At 47.0% G+C, this 27,698-nt stretch overlaps 1 protein-coding gene across 1 annotated transcript in view; it reads left to right on the top strand.

The window, feature by feature from the left end:
* The first annotated feature begins 8,321 nt into the window (after window positions 1-8,321).
* LOC8033466 overlaps window positions 8,322-27,698 on the top strand; it is a 70,262-nt gene continuing 50,885 nt past the window's right edge. The window contains 2 exon segments of the mRNA XM_029977240.4: window positions 8,322-8,499; window positions 25,711-25,858. Of these exon segments, the coding sequence (XP_029833100.3) occupies window positions 8,429-8,499; window positions 25,711-25,858 (219 nt within the window). The 5' untranslated portion in view covers window positions 8,322-8,428.

Below are 27,698 nucleotides of genomic sequence, written 5' to 3'. Positions count from 1 at the left end.
GGGAGACACCCTACCACCGCGCAGTGGGCCCGATGTAGCGCCAGCCCACGAGTTTGCAAGCAGCGTTTGGTGATTTCCGGTACGCTAGAGGCAACGTCCGATACACCGATACCTTGTTCGCTTCGTGTGCTTAATTGTTTTTTCTTTTTTTCCAAAAGGAGAGTGCGGTAATGAGACCCACGATCCATGGGCTTTTCTTGTATAGTTATTTGTGTTATGAAATATTGAAAAAGATCTTATTGGCGTGCTTTGATGCAATGGACGTTCGTACAACGTCAGCTTCCCGTGCTTATAGAGCGAACAATTTGCGACTCTGAATCTTAACGTGTTAAGGCGAATGCCCAGCAATCTTAATATTTTGAGACTCTCAGCAGCAAAACAGATATGCCGCATGTGACCGAAAATTTTCTTTCTGTACGTAAACACTGGACAAAAAAGTGCAACGGCACACGTGTGTGCATTGAGTTCCATATTTGTGTGTGCCGTGGTACAACTCTTCAGCTCAACATCTAAAACGTAACAAAGGCTTCTTGTTTTTCTCTCGCTACACATATGTTTATACGAGGTACTTGTCCCCCTAGATTTGTCATTTTTACCCTCGCCGTGGTATTGTGAATGCCCTTGAGCCTCTGTGTCTCCTCGAAGCACTTGCGAAATGCTCAGTGCACATTGAGAGTACTCAGAAACGGCTGCTGTTGCAGGAAGGACATCTGCAAACTCGTTGAGCAAATGCTTCACACTCCTTTGTTTGCGTTCTAGCTCATTTCCGAGATGCCGTATTGCCAAATACGATAGTACCAGTTGAACTCAGTACAATGGGGCCTCCTTGGCCATAGCATAGTGACGTCGACGTGGCAATTTTTCGCGTGCCCATCACATTAATTTGTTTTTCTCGCAAGGGAGGTGCACTGGAGAGGCGATCGGTGAGGAGATTCTACCACAATCGGTGGAGTCCTTTGTTAGTGTCACAGTGATGTTCCCGTTATTTTGTTGTCTTTCAAACCTCGCATCGTCTGCTTCGGCACGTTCATTTGCGAATCTGGGTGGTGGGCGGAGGCGATTTTGGATGCAGGGCTCTTGTCCTTGACGGCCAAGCTGGGAATGAATTGTGCAACGGTCTGCGGTGTCTTTGCTGAGAAGCGAGTGCCTCACTGTGACGTACCCTTCTCTCCAGGCTTCCCCTATGTTAAAGGACGAGCGTCGTAGTCGCCCACCCAGGAGGCCACACACTACGGAGGACTTCCATGGACAGCCGTGGAATCAGGTGGGTGCCCCTCCGTCCATTTCTATTGCCTTGCGGGCGGTTTGCCGATCTCTGCGGGCGTCTGGATTCGAGGGCAAGATGGCCTCTAGAGGGATTTTTATGTGAAAGGGCCGTGGGGAGAAACTACCCAGTGTGCCCGTTGATTCTGCTCGGCAGATGCGAGCCTTGCCCGTAGTTTTCTTTCATTCTCTTTTAGCATGATCTTCCCCAGAGGTATCTTTACACATTCCTCCTGGAGTACACAAATTGCGTTTAAAAGGTTAAAAGTGGCATGAACTGAAACACGGGCAAAACAAGAAACCCGTACAACAATGTCTTGTTTCGTCCGTGTTGCAGTTTGCGCTTTGAACCTTTTAAATGGTACAAACCACCTAGACCCAACTAAAGTTTTATTACATTTTAAGCCTCTTAGCTCTTTTCCTGCGTGCAGAATCAGACTTCTATAATCGAAGCGAAAATGGAATTACGGCAGCTGTTTGTCCGCAATGCTAGGTACGGTGTTCACGAAACTTATCCGGAACATGCGAACGGCGTCCTCTATCACACTATCCCGTCGGCAGATGAAGAACCGCCGCATGACGTAGCGCTTGATGGAATGGCCCGAGTGGGGAAGGCCGCCCGCTCAAGGCCAAAATCACGGCCGGACTTGGGGCAGCACGGCAATTTTGTCAGTGAGGTGGTCTACCCAGTTGGTAGAGACATCAAATCCTTCCTCGTTGAATCACCCAATCGCTGACAGGTTCGAAGGTCACCTGTGTGTTTTTATGCGAAAGGATGGTGATAAGTATGGATTAACCGACCGGCGAAATTGCTGCGGTGTCCACGGTCCAGCGAGCAGCCTTCCCCGCTCGGCTGTTCCATCGAGATAACCGCTATAATCGTTAAGCTGGCCCTGGACAATGCGAAGGAAAGTTGTGGTTCGGTTCTATCCCCCTCCCCCCAGTTGTCAGCAGCACCGAACCACTGCGATCGTTCAGCCACCACTGTGTCCACCGAGAAAGCTTATTATGTCGACGAGCAAATGAGAGACGCGATTCTTATTTTTGCAGCAGGGTGTACAGCCTTTGTAACTTAGCATGGTGGGCACATGCATTTAGCATGATATCTAAAATTGGGCATGTCTTCACCTTTCCTAGCGCCGCGGAAATGCCATGCTCCGCACTTTCATTTTGTTCGAAGTTTCGCGAAACACATGTGCACATAGGTTGGCGCTTGCCTAGCAGTGCGGTCCTTTCAGAGCTTTTTGCACCTGGCCATGCGTTCAGCTGCAATACGTAGGGACCTGTCGAGCCTGGGCTGGCATTGATTCGAGTTCCACTTGCTCTTTGAGATGGCTGTTTGTGACATTTGCCTGTTCTTAGCCGGTCCCCCCTTCAACAAATTGAGAGTTCCCAAAGCATATGCGGATTCGGGAGTTGGCAGAAGCTTTCGTGATTCGAACTAGCATCAGACGAGCCAGTTGTGGGTGGGATAATTCCTATGTTAATAGCTTGGGAGGTTGTCTTTCCATTGAGGCTTGTCCACACAGTTGCGTCATGCAGGACAGCACCTCCCCATTGGCTCGTCGTAAGGGTTGCCATAGCAAGAGCTCGACGCAAACAGTCTTAACCAGACACAAGTGGTTGCAATTGCGCTCCAATGCAACCGTGTGAATGAGTCTTTAACGTTATTGGTGTAAGTTGCGAGGTGCAGAAGGGCCAGGTGTTCATTGCAGAGTGAATGGACAAACAGCACGACGTCATAGGCATACTGCAGATGCTTAGCCGACATGGAGGACTTTGCGCTCATCTCAATCGAAGGAAGGGTGTGTTACCGCTGGTGGGCAGAATGAAACTCTGAAAACAAACTGGAACAAAAGTTGGTGCTTAAAGGGGGGTGCACCGATTTTAAAATTACCAGAATTTGCTTCTAGTCATTTTTATGTTGTTTATCGTGTCCCGGAGGCTAAGGAAACCATCGCCTTCCTTAAAAAATGTTGCGATTTCGCTGCATAATCGCGAAGCAAAAGTCGAGCTTTTTCCCCCTCCTGCAGCTGCGGGTGGCAGCCGAAAGAACTACGGCGAGAAGCTTACGTGACTTCGCTCAGCTCTAAACTGCAGCATAACGCCCGCTAATTTCAGCAGTGAGAGGGAGAGGAAGTGTCCTCCGAAAGAGCGCACGGGAACCTACACAGCACCCCGAATTACGTCACTAGGGGTGCGACCAGGTGTGACCCTGAAGACTGGGAGTGAGTTGAGGGGTGCCAGAAAGGCCAATATTTATCTTTCTTTTTTTTTTTTTTACACAACTAGGACACAGAGGCGAGATCGGTTTTCTGTTCTTTACTTCAGAAGTGTCAGAGGGCAATTTCCAAAAAGTTTTGACCGAAGTCCGGTAATCGTTGCACCCCCCCCTTTACCTAGGACCCTAGGACACTGTCGGTGTCATGCCCTCCACTAATACATACGACAAAATGTAACCCCAGAACCGTGTGCTCTGTATGTTCAAAAGACTTTGTGCATGCTGCTGTCATCTTGTGCTTGCGCTAAATGGTTCTTGTTGAAGCCTACATGAAACGAGGGGTCGCACCTCTTTGTTGCGGCGGCAGGTGTACAAATGTCACTTACCATCGGTACTGGCTTTGTAATCTCATCTGGGATGCACCCACAGTTCTTCGTTAGCATTGCCTTCAAAGCAGGTGGAAGGATGCACCTGGCACTTTTAATTAGAACCACGCTGACAAGTGAAACGACGGTTATTTGATTGGAGAGGCGCTGACAGCAGCATTGGGTTTGAGGTGCGGCAAGAGCCAGGAACAAAGAGGAGTTGTTGGGAAGAAAGAGTTGGGTATCTACCTTGCAGAGGTGCCTTACTTTCTGCCCCTCCTTAGAGGGCAACTAGCCATCTCAGTTTACTCCTAAATTGTAAATTTTCTCGTGGGAATGCTGTTTCTTTTTGTTTCAGTCATGGTTTCATAGAATTTACTTCAGCACCTTTGGTATGGACCTACTAACATTTTGTACCATTTCTGCTATTTGCGCGGTGACACCAAGCATTGCAGTTTTTTTTTTTTTTTTTTTTGGTAGCTAGCTTGCGTTTAAACTGAGCTGTAGAAAGTTTTACTATATAATCTGTCACTTCTAAAATACTGTGACTCGAAAACCACTCTGTATCTCTCCTTTAAAGAAAAAGAAAGTTGCCTCGTTATTTATTAGCACAGCTATTGGGCAGCGAATAGAAAGATTTCTGTCAATGTGGAGCTTGAAATTTAGGTAACAAACCACACCTTTTTGGTTATTTCGTATACACCTTGCGCATTTCTTTTCCTTGCAGTTTGCTCACTCTTTGGCATGCCTACGCACTGCGTTTTGTTGTAGTATTTATTTAGTACCGATGTATCTGTGTTTGTAGATAGTATGTCCGTAATACTGTTCACATGTCGTACGCAAATTAACCTTCAGCGTTAGCATCGCTTTAAAGCATATCTTGTTCATTGATCAGAGGAAGCACCCTTTCTATTGATGCATCCTTTTGTTTAACCGCGTCAGTTATCTGTACGGGGTTCAGCCACCTCGGTGGTTCCGAGGCGAGAGCGCCGGCCTACGGATCCCCAGGTGGCGGGTTCGAATCCCGACCGAGGTGCCCGCAATATGACGGAGGCTTATTGCGGAGAAGGCGCCGTGTAACCGAGCTTTCGGTTGCACGTCAAAAGATCCCCAGGTGGTCGAAATTAATCCTCAGTCCTTCGCTGGGGCGTGCCAGATGCCCGTCGTAGGTTTGGCACGTAAAACTCCCAAATTTGAATCTGTACGGGGTTCGGGGGAAGCGAAGTGGGACAAAACACCGTCCCACAAGTACGCTGGCGGGACAGTGGGACCACGGCCGGAAATGCGGGCCCGCCTGAATCGAGACGTCTGATCACTTTAGCTTGCCGCTTGTGGGAAGTATCTCGGGGACATACAGGCTTCTTTTCACGCGTTTTTGGTCTATGCATCCGTCAGGGGGTACTCCTGCATTGACGCTTGCTTCATGGGCATTTTGTCGTAAGAAATTTTCGTTACATGGGAAACTGATCAGAATTGGTTTTTGTTTCACGCAAAACTTGTTAGAATGGGTTGTCGTTTCATGCAAAACTTGGCAGAATGAACTGTCGTTACGTGGGAAACTTCTCAGAGTCGATCGTCGTTTCATGCAAATCTTGTCACAATGAATTGTCGTTTCATGCAAAACTTGTCACAATGAATTGTCGTTTCATGCAAAACTTGTCGCAATGAATTGTTGTTTTATCCAAAACTTGCAAGAACGGATGGTTACATCGGAAAGTTGTCAGACCGGTCTGTCATGAGTTGGTAAACTTCTGAGTGAATTGTAGCATAGGAAACTTATCAGAATGGACTGTCATCAGGAAATGTGTTTGCATAGAAATTATTAGCGACACTATTGTGGAAGAGGACCTATTCTGCGGTATTAGTAATGAAAAACATCAGAAAAATCAATTTGAACCGCCGGCAAAATTAGTGCCATGTTTTCGTGATTTTCGTTCGGTGGATTCCGCGTAGAAATGCAGCTCCGAAAACTCTCAATAAAAGAGAGAACTTAATTCAAAGTGGAAATGGTACTCTCACGAACCTTTGGGAATTGCCGTTTGTGTTCAATTAATTGTAGCTCTTCAGTGTTCCACGTCGGTTTCTTTTTTTTTTTTTTTTTTCTCTGGTGGCTATTGAGAGATTCGTGTGGAAGCGGGTTCGTCTAGCGCTTGTTCCTTTCTTATTTTTTCGTGTTATAAGACGCGACCTTTGAGACGCGAAGTCAACACACCGCAGTGAAACTATGTTAGCTGCTCTTTTTTTTTTTTTTTTTGCTTTTGTGAACGTTGTATTGGGAACACCTGGAATTCCAAAATTGGACAATATGGGGGAGGAGTAGGGGGCGTGCAAAGAAAGAAAACGACAACAAAAAAAAAATTATAAAGAGCTTATCCAAAGGTCAGAGGTCTGTTATGATGGAGAGCGAACAATGCGATGACGCGCTCCATTTAACTTTCGAAATCACGAATATATATGTATATATATTAAATTTTTTTAATACTTTTCTGTTCTCACATCAAAAGCTGTGGTAAAAAAAAAAAAAACAAAAAAAAAAAACGGTCTTTTTGCATAGCGCTATTCCCCCCCCCCCCCCTCCCTCTCTCTTTTTTTTTGTTTTCCTTTTGGGGTGATATAAATATGCTGTCCTTGACGTTTCAAATTCCAGTAGCGTTGTCTTCCTCTCTCCGTCAGTCCAATGTTACAAGAACTACTATGCTCAGCGTATGAACACCGCGCAAAACCCGAGGCACCAACAGTTAGCCGATCCTTCCGATACCTCCGATAACAGTACACACGATACAATGCATGCCCAAAGGCGTCGGCGGAATCATTGGATCGGTCTGCTAAAACTCCTCCCGACTGACCTTTTGCCTTGAGTTACCCAGGCGTAAAAGAGAATGCCGGGAACGTAGGTAGGCACGCTCTGCGCATGCAGCAGTAACTGTTCGAAAGCGAAAGTCGAAAACAAATAGACTTCGCACGTGCGTTCTAAAGACGCCTTACTTTGGTTATTTGCTTCGGATATTTTATGGAAGTAAGGCGAGCGCGTGTAGCTACGTTCCCAGCATTCTCTTTGGTGCTTGTGTTATATAGCAAAAAGGTCTATTTGAGGTTGGCTTATAATTGTTCCATTTGCTCGTGCTGCAGTTTGTGCGTCTGCGTAAAAAAGAGTGTTTTGTCTCGATTGTTCTTTTTGCAAATGAACTGCGTCGACAGCCGGGAAGCTGCGGTCAGTTTTCGCCGCCGTGCTTAAGTTTTGCAGACCACTCGACACTGAGATGTCATGACATCACGGGAAACCGTGACGTGACACTGAATTCCGGTGATGACGTTTAGCGGGCCACGACACGAAACACACGAGAGATCCACCTCGAAACGTCGCCAGGAACTGCTCTCACCGCACGGAATAAAAAAAAAAAAAAAAAAAAAAAGGTGGAATGTGCAAGGACGCTCGAACCAGCTGCTCGCGGGGGAGAAGAATTGTAGTCGCAAGGCGGCGCAATCTGACGAATGACGGCTGCGGTTATTTGTTCTCTCTCGAGAAGGCTGCGAGTGCAAGGACGGGCGGCTGCTGGCAAACATCTGAGCGCGTCGTTCTCGCGATCAGCTGTTTGCGAGGGAGGCAAGATGTGCGGACGCCGCACAGCAGAAAGTTGCACCGTGTCGGAATGCGGGCTGGCTCGGGAGCGGTCCCCTCGGCCATGGCTTCGAACCGGGGGGCGAGTTTCGACTCCTTGCGTCATCATCGCGTCGTCAATGTTACGCGTGGAAGGGAGGGAGAATTTCTGTGGCGGGAGGAGAATGCTTGCGCGTAGCTTTGAGACTTTTTCTGTTGGGTCGGGTTTCGGGGGGAGGGGGAATGTAGGTAGTCAACAACCTGTATTGCAAGGAAAGGGAGGGGGGGGGGGGGGGGAGCGCGGGGGGCCGCTTGAACTTTACCGTGACCCTCCTAGCGGAAAGGAAGGGGAGGGAGAGCTCCTGCCGGTTTATTTCTTGTTTTAAATAGACTCGATTCGTCGGTTCCTTGCTGCATGGGGGGTGCAACCGACGAATCGAGTGTGCAACGCATTGTAAAGCCCCCCCCCCCCCCCCCCCCCCCCCTTTACAGTGCGTTGCATAAACTCGCAGCTTGCCAGGTGTGCCCAGGAAAAAAAAACAACCCGGGTTTTCTTTTTTTCGTCGGTGGCAGCAATGTTTGCTTTTTTTCATTCACGCACTTCCGTACTACATCGGCCTCAGCACCCCCCCCCCCCCCCCCCCCCCCCGCCCCCTTTCCCCCGGTCCGCGTAGTGTGTTGAGGGTGCGTCGTCGTTGGCGCGCAGGCAGGTAGAGCGAGCGCGGCGGCGGCCGCGGGGAGCCCGAGTCCCTGACCTTAGCGGAACAAAGGGGAAGGCATCCTTGGCAGGGTGCGCTCGCGACGACGACGCCAGCATCGGCCTCCCCCCGGAGCCCCGGCGGTGGAACGGTCCGCGCGGCCCGCGTTCGTTGACTCGCCGGAGAGAGGAGAGAGCGGCTCTTCTCGCCACAGTCGGGCAGCGCGCCATGTTGTAGGGGCTGCACGCGTGCTGCCTCGTCCCGTCGTCGCGTTCGGCCGGCCATGAGCAAGGCGAAAACCCTGCCTGCCGTCGTGTCGCACCACTTGTACGCGCAGCCGACGACCATTGCCCTGTAAGCATTGGGGGGGGGGGGGATGTGATGGTGGTGTGGTGTGCCTCGGTGCCGGTGTGTGGCCGGCCTCCTCTTGCCAGTGCGGAAGGCGATCCCGTGCCTCTGTTGTGCGTTCGCGGTCTGCTTGGACCGCCGCCACGTCTCGCTCTCTTGGATTACTTCCTGCCCCGTTGAGGAGGGGGCGACCGTGTTCCCCCTTTGAGTCCACGAAGGTGCGGGGGACCCGCGAAGAGGGGCCTGCCTCGAAGGGACGACGTCCTACCCCGAAAGGAAAAAACGGGACGTCTATGTTCCGTTTTTGTGTGCTGGCCTCGGGTCGCTCCTGTCGCTGCTCTCCGCACACGTCGGTCGGCTGACAGGTTTGTGCGGCCCGGTGCTTGCTGCTGCCGCCGGTAAAGGTAGGACGTGGAGTGGACGTCGCGATCCAGGTTTCGTCGTCCGCGAGGCTCGACGGACGGGGTTCTTCGGGCGAGTTTTTATTTCTTTTGACGTGCACGCGTGGCGAGAAACTCGTTTTTCGGGGTAGCGGCAGCGAACGGCGATTCACCTACTTCCCTCCACTTTGGCCGGCGCTTCCCCCCCCCTTCCCCCCCTCCGCTGTTGCTAGCGCGGCGCGCCGCCATGTTTCGCTGCTGCCACTCGACTCGCTGCTGCACGGGCGTCGAGGGGAAGCGAACGTTGGCCGCCTTTTCTTTCTTTCGCGGACCGAAATTGGGCCGCGTCGAGTGGCTTCCTTTCGCTGGGCTCCTCGCTCGGACGGAGGTGAACCACGACGTCGTGTCCGCCGCCGCTCTCCGGCCGTCCTTCGTCCTTGAAGGACGCGTAGCTTGTTTGTCCGCCGCCGTCCGCGGTGTTCTGTATCTCCAGCGCGGGTCCCGCACCAGCCCGGGGTCCCGAACGGGACGCCGTCTCTCTCCCGTCGGCCTGCGAGGAAGAGAGAAGACGACCCTGCCGTGTCTCCGACGGGGCACGTGCTGCGAGCTCCCCCCCCCCCCCCCCCCCTCCTACCCCGCGCGCGATGAAACAGTTATGCGTACAAAAAAAGGCGACAGGAGGGGGGAATTCCGGGCATCGATTTTTCCGAAAAGCAGGTGCCGTTTTCTGAGGCAGGGCGCGCGCTCCCGGCCTGTACGAGATAGCCCGTCGGACGGCTTCTCCATTTTTATCTGTTTGGTGTTTCCTCGGTTCGGAATGATCGGTCGCCGTGCGTGGACGCTGCGTTCCCGTTAACCTTGAGACGGAGACCCGCCGGGACCGCGTCGCCAGCAGCTTTCTTGTGCGACAAACAAAGCCCTCTTCTGTTTCATGCGTAGCGTGCCATGTGTCTTTTTAGGTTGTCGATTGGAGGCAATTCACGATGCAGTGCCGATTGTTTCGTGAAAGCACTTGTCTTGATGACTTTTAGCTTTGACAGCGTTGTTTACGCCGAATGTGGGAGGGAGTGTGGGCCGTAACCCGCTGCCTGGTTGGCGGTTCCAGCCAACGATCAAGTCGAGAAAGTCTGATCCTGACGTCTGCCCTTAAGCCAGGCTTAGCAGCCGTGAAGGCGACGTTTTTTTCCCTCTACGTTCGCTAAAACCAACCCCCGCGTTGAGTAATGCCTGGGTACACTAAGCCGATTTCTGCTGCACGCTCTCTTATTCTTTAGTAGCGGTGAATCATGTCGTCGCTTTCTTTTTTTTTTTTTTTTTCTTTGGCACGAAGGCCGATGTAAGTTTGAAGGGACAAGAGATGTAGCAAAAAGAAACATGTTTTCGCCTCGCGAGTTGATGATGGTAGTAGCGGCGGCGCTGGTCTTTGTTTTGCGTTCGTTTCTTTTTTTTTTTTTTTTCTCGTCTCGGTTGGAGGAGGAAATTTGGGTGCTTGCCAGCAGCTCTTATTTTCTCTGGCGCGGCCGCAGTGATTGTTTTTTCTTTTTACTGTGTTGTATCTTTTTTTTCCGTTGCGTAATTCCTGTCCGTCTGCTTGTGTTTCTTCCTACGTCCCCTCCCCCTTTTCCTCGTATTTTTCTTCTCTACGTTTTCGTTACTTGGGAGTCAAACGGACTCACCGTAATGGCACCAAGAGCAAACAAAACCAAAAAACTCCTTTTGACAGGCACGTACGGGGAGCGCTTCCTTCGTGGCACGCATCGCAGTTATAGCACTACTTTATTCTAGACGAGTCGAGAGCGAGAGAGAATGCGTAGTAAGAACAGGCGACGAGGGAGAGAGGCGAAGCTGTAATCGTCATTGTTACTTCCGTGGGCTGGTCGACCGTGATGGCAGCGCGGCACAGCACAACCTCGTCTGCTACGAGAGAGAGAGGGGGGAGAGAAAGGCTGAAAGCCTGCCGGCAGCAGCGGCACCGCTCTCCTCCCTTTTTCCTTCTTTTTCATTCCGGGCTTGTTATCTCGTTTTGCTTCTTTTCCTGAGTTACCGCTGGCTCTTCGGTTTTTTCTTTTACGTTTTTGTGCCTTTGCACCTTCCTCTTTCAGTCGGTCTGTTTTTGATTCGTTTTTCTTTCGTGGGGCCGTCTGCTGATGGTTTGTTTGCCTTTTGCGTGTTTTTTTGTGTCTGTGCGCTGCTATGTCGATCTTCGTTTTTAGTTGCAAGCTCGCTTCCCCTTTCATTTCTTCGAAGCTTTTCTTTTCGGTTTGTTGGTTTTTCTTTCCCTCGGGAAATGGGGGGGCTCTTTCTTTCTTTCTTTGCGTGGGTTTTCTTTACCCCGTTTCATTTCTGTCCCCCTTCTGGGTTCTTTCTTTAGCCTGGGTATTTCTTCCTCTTTATCGTTTTCTTTTTCCTTTCGTTCCTTCTTCCTGAACCAGTCAACCGGCTCGCATCTTTCCTTCTGTCTCTGATTACTTGAGTTCGCACCGTCGTTTGTTCGGTCGGTCTCTCGCTGATGCTTTTGTTTTGTTTGACTTTCTTTTTTTTGTTGGCTGGAACGTTTGCTTGTTTATATTTGCTGGCTAGTCGCTTTTGCGGGCGTCTTTTTATTTTTTTATTTTATTTGGTCTCTGTTGCGGGCGCTTTAATTTTTTGTTACTTGTTTACGCGCGCTGCGCGCTGTTTTTTTTTCTTCTTCAGCTGCCGTCTTGCATAAAGCGTACCGATATATGGGAGGGGGGGACTCTCAAGGTCATCGCCTTTGTGGGCGGAGCTTGGGCGAAGGCATGAGTTGCGTCGGCGCATTTAAATTGCCTCGGCGGCCGCACGCTCTCGTTCGGGGCGCTCTGCGTGCGTGTGTAGCGAGGAAAAGATAGTACAAAAGGAAAGAAAATAAAAACGAGAGCCGAACGTTATAAATGAGGGTGGAAAGGGCGAGGACTGTTGCCGAAAGGAAGGGCAGGAAGGGAAGCACGTTCCGTTCTTTTGATTACTTTATGCCGTGGCTGGCGCTTGTCGTTTATAGCCACGTTTGTTGCTTTGTGTATTTCGTGTTGGCGGCGCTCTGACGTGCTCTTTTTGGAGGGGGGGGAGGCTTTCGTTGCATGTTTTTATTTTCTGGACGGGAAGAACTGGTTGGCTGCATGTTGAGATTTTTCTTCTTTATTTATGGCGCTTTCTTTTGTGTGCTGTTTGCGACGAAGGCTTTGGGGCATCGTAGAGCTGCGTGGATGGAAAGGGCTCGTTTTATTTGCGTCCTTTTAAATGACGGTCGTGTGGAGCGCTTGGTGTGCGCTAGTTTTTTTTTTTTTTCTTTTCGTGTTCTTTTTGCTTATCTGTTTTCTGGAAAGTTGCGTGTGTTTCATAGGGTCTCCTTTTTATTTCTCTTTCGGTTTTATTTTTGTTAGTTTTTTTCTTTTTCTTATGCGTGTTTGTCGTTGGAACGACCTCCCGAGGGAGTTAGGCCTAATCTCGTCGCAAAGAGCGTGGTTCGGGCGTTTCCGAGTCGGCCCGTGAGTCGACGTGGCCTTGAGTTTGCGCGCTTGGCCACTGGTTTAGTTGGTTGTGGTTTTATTTTTTTGTGTGCCGTCATTTTTTTATAAATATTTTGAAGCGAGAGACGGCGGTGGTGGTAGTGCCTTTTACGGCTAAATTCACGACTGTTCCTTTATTTGTATTTTTTCACATCTTCAGAACGTTGTGTACGATCACAGATTTTTTAGATTTTTTTTATTTTTTTGGAAAGGGGGCGGGGGATGGCGGTGATGGCGTGACTATGAAACAGGTGATAGTAGGTTTTGAGCGTACCCCGTTGAACAACTTCGTCGCGGTCCGGAATATTTCGGGCTGTTTGTCGACCCGTGTTTCTTTTTTTTTTTTTTTTAAGGCTAATTAAAAGTAGATGTTAGTCTTTTTTTTTTTGTCTTTTGCTTTTGTGCGCTGTTATCGGCTCTTTGTCTCTTATCGGTTCTTGCGCCTGGCCATTTAAGGTTTAGAACGTGGCGATAATGCTTGTCACGCGCGGACGAGCACGTAGCTGCGTTGTCAGCGTTCTGCATGGATAACAGATAAGAAGCTCGCGGGTGCTTTTGGAGAGGGCGGACGTAGCAAAGATGTTATCAAATGTTATCATCGCTTGGTCTGTGCTCGGGTCACTTCGAACCCTAATCGGGAGTTATCAGTGACCTTACCGCTCAAAAGCATTTTCTTTTTGTGTGTGTGTGGTACGCCGTGATTTGATATCAGCGGAAATGCCGACTGTGGGCAACACTTTTTATAACGAAAGGCGGCCGCAGTGCCGAGTTTTCGGCGTCCCCTAAAATGTCCCTACAACGTGGTGCACGAAAAAAAAGAAGCGCCTGTTAGCGAGAAAAGACTTTTTTTTTTTTTTTCTTGCCTACACTTTCTTTTTTATTGCGCTGAAATAAATGTAGCAGAAGCCCACAGAATATTATTTCTTGGCTGAAGTGAGTGTCAGCCCACGGAGACGTTTTTTTTTGTTTTTTTTTTTTATCGCATCTTTTCCAGGCGGCGTCACGTCTTAGCACTTTCTCATTCTGTCGCTACCGCTAGCGTCACGTTGTCACGGATTTTTCGGCTTTTTTAGGATGCGTAGATTATTCACACGGTCCGCAAAAAAAAAATTGCGTTTCATTTGCTCGATTAGACGCTGTACATCCAAAATGGCACGAAACCCATAGTTACCCGCGCCGAATTTTCGGTCTTTCGTTGGTCGGTGCCTTATTCTGTTTCCCAGAGCGTCATTCCATGTCTACTATAAAAAAAAAAGAAAAAAAAAAATTTACGGAAATTCCGGGGAATAGCGGTACGAGGGTGGCGATGATGGTAATGGACGAGCCAAAGATGGCAGCTGGCGTTGCTGCACACGTTTCTTCGTTGTGATTTTCAACACGTACGAGGGAAAAATGTGAGAGCTTGTTTGGTGAATAACAAAACTGATTTTGCAATCTACCTTTCTTTTCTTTTTTTTTTTCTCTCGTTTCACTTGCGTGTTCTGTGTCACAACATTTGATTAGGACGAACTTGCCTCCGCTCACGTGGTCTAGCCACATCTCTATACTCGGCTTCACTAATATACACAAAACCAACGTTCACCTCCTTATTACTCTACGATTTATTCTTGTTAATAATTTAACTGCCAATAAAAGGAACAGAGCCTAATTTTCTTTTTAATTGGTTTATTTCTTCTTTGCGACACAAATACAAAGATGTTTCGTTAAACACTAACCTACAGTTTGAGTCAATGGGACCAGCAGCTATTTGAACTGACCACATAAATCGATTTGTGAACACATTGAGCTGAACATTTTTAGGTGGCCGAAGTATGCGCATTTAGGATATAAAAATGTCACTGAACAAACTTAGCTTAGTAAGAAGAAAAACGTGAAATCTCGACCTACGGCGGTCGTTTGCTAAAGAAAGGCGTCTGATTAGCACCACAGCCGACAGCAGGTAAGATTGCAGGCGGTATGCCTCAGCCATGCCGTGGCATTCCCCCCCCCCCCCCCCCCCCCCTTTTTCCTCACACACAAACGCACTCCAGACATCCATGTGCCATGCTGTCGTCTGCAACCATGGCACGGTGCAGGCATACCACCTGCCCCGCCTGTGATCTTACGTTCCGCCACCTGTCGGCTGTTACGCCATTCAGACTCCTTTCTTGAGCAAACGGCCGCCGTAGGTAGGGCTTTCACGTTTTTAGTTTCTAACTTTGTATTCTGCCAAGTTTGTTCAGTGAAATTTTCATACCTTTAATGCACATTCTTTGGCCACCTCTCTACAATAAAATTAAGCTCAATATGTTCACTATTTGATTTATGTGGTCCCTTTAAATGGCCATCAATCCCTTTGACTCATCCTGTGAATACGAAAGGTCAACAGTTTTATTGGAATTGCCAGTTAACGATCAATGGGCAGGCCTAAGCTGGTGGTATTGCATTAATATGAACGTAATTCTGGGAATGAAAGTGAAAGGGTGTACATAGCTGCAAAATGTAAATCAGCTTCAAAAAAGAAAAAAAAAAAATCTTCCCACCACAGCCAGAGCACTGTCAACACGGGAATGCCAGAGAATGACGAAGTGTGCACTTCGCACCATTCAAGAATAAACTTGTGCCATCTCTCATATATTTATCAGCTGTAATAAAGACTTACCCTACCAAACCACTACTGGTGACCTTCATATTAGTGCCATCATCCTTGTTTAGCTTATCCACTAGAGTTTGACACTCGGGAAACATATAAACGACTTGCTGCCTTTCATGGATTGTTTTAAAAAATGTGATTCTTTCCTCAAACTTGTGTCAGGTTGAGGTAGGGTAACTTATCTCCCATTCCAATTCTCTCTACGGTTTTCTGTACCAGCTGGCTGTCTCTCATCATGTGTTAATTTCTATGAACGCCAATCAAATGCTGTGGACGTATCGCATGACACACATATTGCTGGGAAAAAAAATTGTTATCTTAAAGAAATCAAGTGAATCAGACATTTCATTTAAATCAGACTTATTTTATTTAAATCAGGTTAATGGATTTAAGCCACTGTAGCTGGAAAAAAGTAATCACTAGATGTATTTTTAAACATGGCAAATACTTTGGCCAATCCATCAAATTAAAACGACTCACCTGGAATAATTACCATACATTTAGAGTGCACTTCAATTGAGAATACTATATTAATAAATCTTGTCATACGGAAACAAAAGCTGCTTGATTTTTTTTAAGGGAGAAGCAGATTTAGTACTATGCTCTACATTTTGATTTGCTTCCAATATGGCATTACTTCTGCTTTTTTTTGTTTCTTTCTGCATGTGGATGGTAGAAAGCTCAATGTTCTGATTTGCTCAGAAGGGCTCCGGTTTTTGCTTGTGTTCAGCCTGCTACAATCTTTCTTGCTTTATGATTATACAAAACAAATGCACATTGAAAGCATCAAACAAGAGACAAACTAAACAAACCACAGTGCTTTGACCTACTAATCACATATCTCAAGTTGTTTTCGAGCAGGTCACAATACTACATGCTGTTGACACTGAGCCCCCTGGCATGTAATGTTTTAAAGCAGGGTTAGAGTAATAAACAATATGCAAAAGACAGACCAGATATTTCGCAATGCAAAGACAAAAGAGGCAGGTTGACTTTCGTGGGCAAGACACTGATTATACAATAATCATTAAAAAAAACAAAAAAACATTGCCCTGAAATAGCTTATCGACCGTAGGAACAGGAAGGAAAAACATTTTTCCGGAAACTTGCATTATTTTGGGAGCTATAATCCAATTAATATTGGAATCTGTGCTCCGTGATGTTTCGGGGAAAATTCATTGATTGGAGGGTTGGCGCGAAGCAACCGCCTTATTGGCTGCAGGTTAGGTTTATGGCTGCCGCACCAAGGATGGATGAGCACGCATCGTCCTGAAAGCCCCTTGCATCGTCCTAACTTCAGGCTTCAAGCAGGTTCGCTCCAATGCAGCACAGCATTCGTCATCCACAGGAATGGGCAAAATACATGCAAATATGTATCGAAATACAAATACAAAATACTTCGTCAAAAGTGTATTTAATTACAAATCTAATTACATTTCTAATAAAGCATTTAAGTACTAGATACAAATACAACCAAATGTATTTGGTCTCCTCTAAATACTTTTCCAAATACATTCCTCAAAATTTGCATCAGCGACTTCAGGGCACCTGCAACGGGTTTCTGGGTATCTCATTTTAATTTTGCATCGCACACTCGGGAGTTAGTGTGCAAGGCTTTAGTAACGTAATAGAAATAAAATCGCAAAAAAATGTAATCACCTTGGACGTAATCGGTGAAAAAAGTACAGAGCTTCAAGCAGCTTTTTTTGTCAATTACATTTTGGTATAGACCAATAAAGAACCGAGACGGCCAGGACGCGCAGCACTAGGTAGAGAATTTTTTATTGTTGCAACTCGCACCAGTTACGAAAATCTGGACGACCCGCGCATTTAGAATGTTCCAGGCAAAAATATGGATGGAAATCAGGCTGGAAAGCATCACAAGTTGTCACAGGCACTTATTTAGCCTGTCTGCCTGTGAACGTCGATTTCGTCACTCTTCTTGCCCTGGACTAGCACCGTAATCACAGTCACTAAACGCTTGTGCTTGATTGAGATTTGAGAAACACTGCACTCGGCGCAGAACATAGTTTTCTTCCTGCTCTGGACACGTCTTGGGATGAGCAAAATGAGTCGTGACAATAAATTTGAGGGATGTATTTTCGCCCACAAAATTGTATTTAATTACAATTGTATTTATTTAAATACACACATCAAATACATTACCTAATTTGTAATTAAATACAAGTGCAAAATACACAAAGTATTTGAAATACTGCCCATCCCTGGTCATCCACTAGGCCGCTCCCTGCCACGCCCAAAAGAGCCTGACCAAACATGTCTAGGATCCAGCGTGTTCTGTTCTATTTCATTTATACTTCATTTCCTCTTCTGCTGATCGGTACCGATGCGACCGGTGTGAACAAAGCAGCGATTCAAGGCAGGTGTAAGTTGCTGCACAAAGCGCAAATAAGCTGCAACGAGCGCAAATAAGCATTCATTTTCTTTTGGAATGTCTTACAAATGTCGCCGGAAAAGGATAATATTGCGCCCTTCAAAGCCGCTCGACGCAAATGTTTTGACTGGTATTGATGAACTAATCGACCTTTGGTATTCATTGTTTTGAGCGGGTCCGGCTGCCAGCACATATGACTTGCAGACGGTCATACATAGCTCATGCGAGAGGTTGTTTTGAATTCTAATTGACTACCTTTGGCGTGTCATCTAGCTTTAAGCTCTTGCAAGTGCCTCGGGCAAGTGCGTCTGGCTTGTTAAGCCTACGGAGATTATCGGGGTAGCTCTGTCCTCTATAAAATCGTCTGTTTGCGGATTCGCCCAATCAAGCGCACAGACATGCACGCCGACACATACAAAATAAAAGACAATGTGAAGACATTAAATTGATTAACGAGAACAGGACACTGCCCATGGCAAGAACAGCAGATTCAACTCGCAGAAATGAGCATTTTGCACACATCCCGACTGGTCCTGAAACCCCGATTCTTGAATGGGGCGCTTGCGCATAGATTAGTGGGGTTATAATAACAATATTTTTATTTGGCTCTGGGGAGCAGTGGCACCGCGGAAAGACAAGGCAACAACCCATACCTTGCAGGCCCGCGATGCCGCGTCTAATGAACATGATAATGCGACATGAAAGATGACAACAAGATGAATTGCTCTTATTGAGGAGGATGGTGGTTCAATTTGAAGATGTTCAGATTTCGTCGAGGCGGGTCCGCAGTAAGCCATGCCCCCCCGGGGATCTTGCACGCTGTTCGATCAGTGCATGCAGCACAAAGGAGCCCCGGAAGCATGGTGGTGCTGTTGCTCACAGGGGTCGAAGCATCATGCTCCAAGGAGGTAGCCCAGTCAAAGTAGAGATCTGCCACCTTCGAGGTACCGAGGCCTAGGGCTCAGATTGAGGCACCGCCGTCACATGGTGTGACATACTCTCAACATCGTCGCTTGTTGTGCCTGCACGCCGTATCACCAGTTCCGCTGCTGGAAAACAGACATCTCAATGGAGTTTTTTTTTGCACATTTGAAATATCTTATCTCCTATTTTTTTTTTCTCGCTCAATAAAAAGAAGTTCTTGAAAGGGTAACAATAGTGTATGGAGTAATTAAAATAAGAACACAGACTTGACATAACAGAAAAAAAACAATTTCATTAGACGTTTTGCCTCCCATGCGGGACGCATCATCAGTAGTTACACAGCAAATGCAAGGTTCAACCTCAGAGTAACACTCTTTATTTTGCCTGCATAAAAGAAATTCTGATGCCTCTTTCCAACGCTTTCCACCAGTTGCACCCTTTCTGCCTGATCAAATCAAATATTGTCGGAGGGCCCCAGCATTAAGGTTGTGTGACAGCTCGGAGTGCTGCAGCATATTCCAATTTGCACCTACCAGAACCTTAAAGCAAATTTAATGACACGTGGGCTAATATAAAATTTTGTTTTAAGCTTCTGAGCATAAAGTTCGCATTAGCAATGATGTGATCAGTGCGAGTTCTCTGTGACATGTTAAAGGTAATGTGAATAGTATGTATCTGGCACATCATAGCCACAGGTCAGTGCTTCTCAAACTTTGCATTGCTGCTGATCGCCCAAATATTATAGGGGTCTTTGCGAACCCCCATTGGGGATACATTTATATGACATTCTGTTGCATATGTTGGAGGAAGTTACGTCATCACTTCCCGATTTTGTGATACACCACCTTGTTGCTTTTGGTAAGCATCAATTGGAGAAAGTTGAAACGTCAATCTGAGCCGAATACATATAGGGTTAATTGTCTTAGACATTCTGGAGACAAGCTCAGACAAAGTAATCTCGTTGTAGGGAGTGGAAATGGCAGCCCGTAAACGAGCGCTCTCTCCAAGAAAGGCTCTGCTGAAAAAGCACTTGCACCTAGAAGCTAGCTGGGGCACGTTGTGACTGGTGAGAACTCTACAATAGCTGCAAGGGCCTCTGGTCTGGCGGTTTCAGCCTTCTTCTGCACCTTATGTGCCCCCCGCAGAGTGATCTCGTATCAGTGCGGTCACCCGGAGGTGCTTGGACAACAGTTTGAGAACTGCACTCATTGGCGCCTTTGTGCCATGAAACCACAATCAAACGTTATCAGAAAGAGCCAGCTTTTAAGCTTATCTTCTGACTCGCAGAGCAAATTGAACGGTACAGTCCAAAAGGAGTGGAACTCTGCTGGGATGCCCCCTTGTAGAACTCATTTGGAGCGTTGGGGGACACATTCTGCCAATGGTGTTGGCAGTCCTGAAACCGTGAACATCTCGCAAGGATGTCGAACCCTGCCCGTGATGATTTGTGGGCTGGCGTAACATGTTTGTGCCACCAGAGCAGCTGTGCTGTGCGTCGGTTCAACTTCAGCCCTTGAAAATATCCCCTCCCCCCGTGCCACGTATCGGAGCACTGACCCAAGCAACGTCTTGCATTCTTCTTGCACATAGCAGGCTGAAGCGAGTGATTGTTAAGAGGAGCGGCACAGCCAGTATCCTTATATTGGTGGGCATTGTTCATTGCGCAGATGCCACTTCCGTGGATGTTACCCTTTTATTGGATCTCTCTGTGTTGTGAGTCTTCAGGAGCGTCCGATCCAGAATGAGGATGGCTTGTGTGGCGCGCCAGGGGGCGTAGCCCCTGCACCGACAACATGTTGGCCGCACCTCCCCCGGCTTTGCAAGGTGCAGCGCAAGCGTCTATCGGAAATGCTTGCTTAGCTGCGAGGCGCACGCTCGTTCGCAGCTGTGGGATGCAACGGGGTCATCGCCTGACTCACGCGCACCTGTGTACACGCCGCTTTTAGCTGTCGGAGGCCCCGCAGCTGTTGTTGTGCCGATCTTCCTGACGGAGCAGTCGCGAGACCTGATCTGGGAGACGCGCAGGAAGTATCATTCTGTGTTCCGCCGTTGTCCCTTCTCTCGGGGAAAAGTCGGCGTCTTCGGCATTAGGCAGCGCCAGTCAGACACTCGTCGGCGACGTTCGCCTCAGCACCCTCGGCAATGCCTCTGGTTGCGTGAGCATCTGCCCCTCTGGGCAGCTCCGGTTTCTGACTGCTTGGCTTGTTTGGTACGGTCATTGTGTTTTGTGTGCGTGTGTTTTTTTGTTTTGTTTTTACACACCACATTGGTAAGCTTTTCTCTGGCAGCCTCCAATCAAGGCAGTATTTGTTTGTCTCCTAATTTCTGCCATTTCGAGGAGTGGTAATGCCGTTTGTCGGGAAGGTTTTCGCACTAGCTCGTGTGACTGTTCACCCCCTCGGTTTGTGGGCATCATCCCATTTTGACTTTCGGGTTTATTGCGGTCGGGCAGATGTTCTGGCCCTGGGTCTCTTACCACGTTGCGTATGCCACCACCGCACCGAACCCCCGCTTACGAGTGTCGTACAGACTCCAGTCGATTGTTTTGGGGGGGGGGGGGGGGGGGTTCGTAACCTTCTTCAAACTTAAGACATGTACTTCAAATGTCTTTTTTATCCGTGGCATTTCCCTACTGGTGCTGTCCCTGTTGTCATCTGCAGGCAGCAACAGTGTGAGTTTTGTGGGGATAAGAAATGGAAGGCAGGTGACTTTGATTGTGCTGTTCCTGCCAGCTGGTGGCAGGAGGGCCGTGTTACAATGGAGCCACCCCGCAGGGAGTGGTCTGTTTTTCTTCCGTTATTCCTCAGCGTATCTTTTAAAACCGACCGTCAACATTTTCCAGAGTCGTTGCTCTTGTGACGCGTATGTTTTGTTTTGTACGAGTAGTACTTGGGGTTTAGAAGTTCTTCCGAACACATTGAGAATATGGTTATTGCTTTTGTCACTTGCAATGGCGGTATGGTTGGTGTTGTAAACTTTGCGCCAAGGGCATTCCCCCCAAAAAAATTTTTTTCTACAACCGTGTTTTTCTTCTTTTTTTTTTTCTTTCTCTCTTTTGTGGGGGCATTGTGCTCCGACACATTGTTCGTGGCATTTAGCTCCACCTCTAGTTATGTCGGTACTTCCTCTTTCGAGGCACTAGGAGGGGTTCATTGTAATGGCACAGAGCTCGTCTGTAGTTCATTGAACAGTCTGGGGAGGTTGCAGTACCCCGCTGTGCTGGGTGTCTGGGCACTGACCCAAGTAACCTCCAGTTCTTTACTTTCCTCTGTTGCTCTTTTTCGTTTTGGAGCAAGCTGAGTAAAGGTGTTTGCTCCCTAACTTAAGCAACAGCTACGGAGAATTTGCATTGTTACAAAAACCATTCATATTATAATAGTTTATCTGGAGTCATAGGAAAGCAGCTCTCAGGCTAATGACCCAAATAACCTTTTTTTTTTTCTATAGTAAGTTATACCCTGTTGTAGGTTAAGAAATGCAGAAGCTTTTCCCACAAAGCCCTCTACCCTTTCCACTTAGCAGAGTGAACACTGGTGAAAAGGCAAGACAAGGCAAGGAGGGCTTCTCCGGTGTTGCTGTGCTAAGTGAGAAGGTTAGAGGGCTTTCCGGAAGGAGCTTGTCAGCTTCTCTTATCCCGCAACAGGGCAGCGTGCGATGGCTTATACATTTGTATGTATGCTTGGTCTTTGGTTGACATCAGCCATTCAAACGTGAGCTTGCTTTTGACGACTGTCATTGTGACAGTATAATGTATGCAATGTCCCAGTTTGATTTTATGGAGAATGTTCCAGCTTTTTTTTGTGCATCTTGTTTTAGCGGTTGCGGTGGTGACCTGAAGAACAATAATTGATGTCATGGAAGATGCAACAAGGAATGAATGCATCTTTCCACATTTTGCATAAAAACATTGACTTTATTTTTGTAACCCGTAACTGTTGTGCGCTGTGCTTAATGTTATACCATTTCTGCATTTTCTCGCTTCTTTAGTTGGGCGTGGCAAACCAACAATGTATGACCACCATGGAAGGGTACACCCGTGCATCTACAAAGTTAGTTAAGTGATTTGCGCAGTTCTGTGTCAACGGAGTGTCGAGTGTTTTCAGTATTCGCAACTTTCAGGGATGGTGCTGCCGCGGTGTGAGAATCGAGCTCCCTAGTTCCTTGATGATTGACTTCACAATAAAGGTGCTTGCCTACACTTTCCTGACGTAAAAAAATTAGAGCGAGGCTCTAATACTGCTCGTATATAGCAAAACTAGAATTGCATGTCGCAGACCCAGCCTCGTACTGCTGTTCTACGATGATCATCCAGATGACAGCCATTTTGATAGGCACCAGTGCCCCCCCTATAAATCGTGAAAGTTGCGAATATCTTTGCATATTGAGAACCCCCAATAGTTAGCATGTATGTTGAACATGTTTCATTTTCATGCCGAGTTCTTGTTTCATATGATTTGCATTTGTTTTTGTGCATGCTAACTCTGTTAGTAGCATGAAGATCCAGGCCTCAGTAGCCTTTGCCATCCTTCAGCAATCCTAATTGAAATTATTCTATGTGGCTGGTTGGTGCACAATTTGCGATAGGGAATCATTAGTTCCTTTGCTCTTTTGCCTTGTAATTGGCAAGGAATATATGGTACAACTTCGCAGAAACTCTGTGCACATTGAATGCGGGATAAAGTTTTGTCCTGTTTGACTTGCGTTGCTCTCTTAGCTCTGGGTTAAGAACCTGGCACCTTCCTTCAGATAAGGTGGTTACTGTAGCATGAGTGGATGCTCTTTAGGAGTTAACTGCCGAAGTTTCTTCCAGCTCTGCCACGACTTTCATGTCTCCACTTAAAGGGGTACTCCGGCGTTTTCTTCATAGTCCCCGATTTGCCTGAAAATTTGCCAAACATTCCAACAAGCACTGGTGAAATAGTAACCCAAATATTAAGCCAAAATAATTTTTTTCGCGAAGTTGAATTTACATTTTAGTCTTCGCCGTGTTTTTCAGAGTGAAAGTCTACTGGCAACAATGAAAAAGTGACGTTAGCGGAAAGCAGGGGTTCACTCTTTGGCCTGTAGACTTTGTACCCAACTGATTAAAAGCAGTTTCATGGTGTCGAATGAATGCCTTGGAAGCTGGCTCAGCACAGCAGCAGCACCAAACAAAAGCTCCGCATAGTCCATTTCTAGACTGACTGCTCGACCTGCAACCTGCCTTCCTCTGCGAAGTCAAGGCAAGGAAAAGTGCGGGTACATTTGAATGTTGGTTTTGGAACCATTTTCACTTGCCGATTTCACAATAACTATTCAGAATTTCGCAATGCCGAATACCATACCAGAAAGGGTAAAGAGATAGCCGGAGTACCACTTTAATGGAATGAGGGACGAGCTCACATTTCACCATTTCAACGCAAGTCAGAGGGCGGTCTAGAAGACAGACAAATACAAATGCACATACTAAAAGCGCAAGGTCATGGCACATTCACTGTTGCTCAATCGGTTGAGCCGGTGGTAGAATGGCGCAATGGTCACAAACGTTGCAACAGTGCTCTTTTGACTCTGCGCGACTGGCCTCATCGACGTATAGCAGTGGTCTCAAACTCGTTAGAGTTTGGGGGCCAGATAGCCCACACTGGAAAGGCCGAGGGCCAACGTTAGGGGGGGTTCAAATATTTAAAAGAGAAGAGCCCTCGTGCTCTATACTTTTTGTAAATCGGTTTTGCTCGTGACACCTTTAGATTTGATTTGTTTTACGACTACTTTGAGCCCTGACCTGATGTGATAACAAGAATTAAGATGACACCACCCCGCCAACATGGTGACATTTGTAATAGAACAAGAGAGCAGGTACACTGTAGTTCCCTGTTTCTCAATTTACTCGGGAATCACCCAAGCTCAATATGTCTCTAAAAACAAACAGTCAGTTCATTCGACAGTTCTTGTTCTCCTGGCGATTTTTATTCCAACACCCTGAACAAATAGTTTTTTTAATGGTGGATTTTTTAAGGCAATTCCAAGCTTGTCTCTTTATGTTTGGCAGTTGCTCCTGCTGATCAAGAGTTGGCGCAGCCGAGATGCATCCTTCAATGAATAGCTTGCGCTTGCAGCCTGTACATTACAAAAAGCTGGGAAGCGAAAAATAAAGTGAAACAAAGGGCAAATGAACACAGATTTGTAAAAACTGTGTGAATATGTTAGAGCAGAGCTACTTTTGCTAGCAAAAGTGAATTGGCGAGATGAGATCTATGGCGCATATCATTTCTAGCGCTTGAGACATGGGAACTGGGACTTGTAACCGGTTGCCTGTGGGTCACATCCCAGCGAGTCGCAGGTGGCGTGCAGCCCACGGTCTGCGTGTTTGAGACCCCTGACGTATAGCATTGACTGCACCATGACTTGCCGTGAAATGAATGATAGGCCTGGCCGAGCAGTAGTGTGCTTTGGTGCTCGTAGTGTGCATTGGTGCTTGCCATTCCATGTCAAGTCACTTTTCTCAGCTCTGGCTTTGTTGACATTTTAAATTTTAGGCCACCAGGTCAGCAAGCAATCTCATAATTGCATTCGTGCCTCTGTCATCCTAGTGTAGTGGCTGGAGGTGTAAAATTTTCTTGCAAAGATGTTTTCTGGGCCTCACATTTGTCATCCTTGACAAAAACTGCAAGCTTGGCTTCTGTTGTGTATGTTCTTTGGGCATTCTCATCGATCCAGGGAAAGAGAAATGCTGGACAAATGTTATAGCTGTTGACATAATAAGAACAGTAGGGAGGTCGTTCAGTTTTCCTGCCCCCCAGCACAAAGCTTTCTACCTTTGACGATGCTTGGGCATCCCGTGAGCCTCGACTGTGTACTTGTAGCCAAAGTATGACGGGAGGCAAACGAGCTTGTGCTGGAGTTTGGGCGTTGGTGGGAGACAGCCTACCGTTCTCATCCTGCCGGTGACTATGGATAAACTATTTCTGGCAAGCAGAATGGTTTCAACAGGTCATGCAGAGCATCCTGTTCTGCCTGTGTCAATAGACTAATCTCACTTGGCATGCATGACAGTGCCATCACTTTGGTACTAGAGGCAGGCAGCAGCGCACAAGACTGCTCGCACTGTCTCGAGCCCTGCTTGCGCAAATCCGCAGCAGGGTTGTTGCGCGTGCAGGAAAACTAAAATTCCCCGAATGCATCGCGGCAAGCGTGATGACACTGGTTAGTGAAATTGGTCTATTAAATAAAATTTTTCATTTTGGTGGTGCGGTCAAGGAAGCAAAAGTGTTTTGAAGAATGTGTGGTCTAGCTGATCCTTGTTGCACAGGATTGGCGCTGCTGTTGCGGTGCTTGTGCGTGCACGTGTGTGTGACCTGGCACTCGTTTGTGTATGTGCAGGGGCCATGAGGCAGGGTACAAGCGGGCGGGGCCCCTGAGCCCGCCACTGGCGGGAACACGAGGCTACCCGTACCCGCAAGATCCCACGCGGACGCACTTCTCTCCCCTGCTGAACTCCACCCAGCAGAGCTACCGCGATGCCTTCCAGGTTGGTGCCCCCCCCCCGGTGTTGCATACTTTCCTGGGGAGGCAACTGTCTCTGGGCTGGGGAAGCTGGACTGGGGAAGCCGGCTGGGAAGCTGGGCCGGGGAAGCTCTTGAGGTGCTGTCAGTGACTGCAATTTAAATCGCAATAACTAAAGAGGGGCATAGAAGACAATGCAGGCTATGTTGTGTGTTGTCTTTTACGCCTGTCTTTTGTCACCATACTTTAGACACCAAGTTGCTTAACCATCCAGACTATAGTCCACCTCATGCTCGGAAGAAACCTCCCAGAACTCCCAGGGTGGCAGCCCACATTTCACTAAGAGACTTGGCTTCTGCAGCTCTTGGTGAAACATGTCTTGTTAACCTGAGGCTTCCAGGAGGCTCCTTTCAAGTGCTTCCTAACAGCTTTACTTTCTCTGAGCTTTGTTTGAATGAATCCATCACCAGTTTGACACTGAAGCTGTTGTTTTTGTTGCCTTAGAACTTCACACTCTGTCGAAATTGAGTCAAGCTAAAGCCAGGAAAGGAGTTCCTACATTATAAATTGGGAAGCTGTAGTAGCCATCTTTCGTTTCGCGAAATGTGTACCCTGACTCCAGGGAGGTTTTGTTACTCTGCTGCTTACTGTGCTGGGAATTCTGCCAGCTTGCTTGCCAATTAGGCTTCTAGTGCTGTCCAAGAATGTCAGTTAAACAATTCAAAGCTTCACTGGATGCTCTTCCGCCGTTCTCATTTTTTCATGCAACCGTCAGTTAAGGGGACATGCACCAGGGGAAAAGATTTTCTAATATTATTTATGATATTGAAATAAAATTTTTACGATTGATGGTGCTTAATCGTCTCTTTATAAATTTGGTGTTAGACTTAATAGAGCTTGCTTTTTAGGTTCTCGATGCAGTGTGCATACAGAAAAAAACATGTTCTTGTGTGCACATGAGGCATGGCAACATACTTGAAAAAGCCTAATACAATAAACCAATTCACTACTTTGAAACCACAGAGTGCAATGAGCTAAAAAGATGATGTGTGTGACACATCTTTCATTTTAAAATGATTAAAAATAGCAAAAATGCCATTTCCAAGCGTTAACAAATGTTTCTTCAATTCTTTATAAATATGAAAAAAAAAAAAAAAAGCATACATTCTGACAAAACTAAATTCGGTTGTGATAGGACAATATGAAGAACATAGATTCTTGCGCTCAAACTGTGAAGATTGCCCAAAATGACATAAGAAGAAAAATGTGTTTGAATGTTTCCGTACATATGTAGCTAATACTCTTTTTGCGGTGCAGAAAATAATGTTTTCTTAATAAATTTCCATGAGAAATTGAAGCTACAGAAAACTGCAATAGAGAGGAGACGGCTGAGCCTACTTGTTGACGTAAATCTGATGGCGGGCGACGTCACAATGTTCAGAACCATGCACAGAACAATGGCTCAAATTCATGCCGTTCCGGGTTGCCTGGAGGTCTTCAAACACGGATTGCGACTAACATTGTGATCATAACCGGCAGTAATTATTTTTATACATCAAACATAAAGATAAACAAATAAATCGCAATAAAACCTAAAACCACATTTTTTTGTAAAATATTGCCGTTTTCAACCCACATTTTCCTTTAAACAACTCAAAGCCTCAGTGGATGCCTTTCCACTTTTCTCATGTTTCCAAACAACCGCGGTTGATGGCCCTTTGATACTATGTCTAAGGAACTCGTGTGCACATCGCTTCTTTTTTGTTTTGAAGTTTTTTGGTTTTTTGATGCTTGCATGCAATCTCTGGTTGCTATTGTGTCAGCAGCTTTCAGCTGCGTGACATGGACCTGGGCACAATGCACAC

The sequence above is a fragment of the Ixodes scapularis genome, unplaced genomic scaffold (genome assembly GCF_016920785.2).
Source record: "Ixodes scapularis isolate PalLabHiFi unplaced genomic scaffold, ASM1692078v2 PGA_scaffold1__304_contigs__length_218370807, whole genome shotgun sequence".
Taxonomy (NCBI): domain Eukaryota; kingdom Metazoa; phylum Arthropoda; class Arachnida; order Ixodida; family Ixodidae; genus Ixodes; species Ixodes scapularis.
This window is presented reverse-complemented; position numbering and strand designations above follow the sequence as displayed.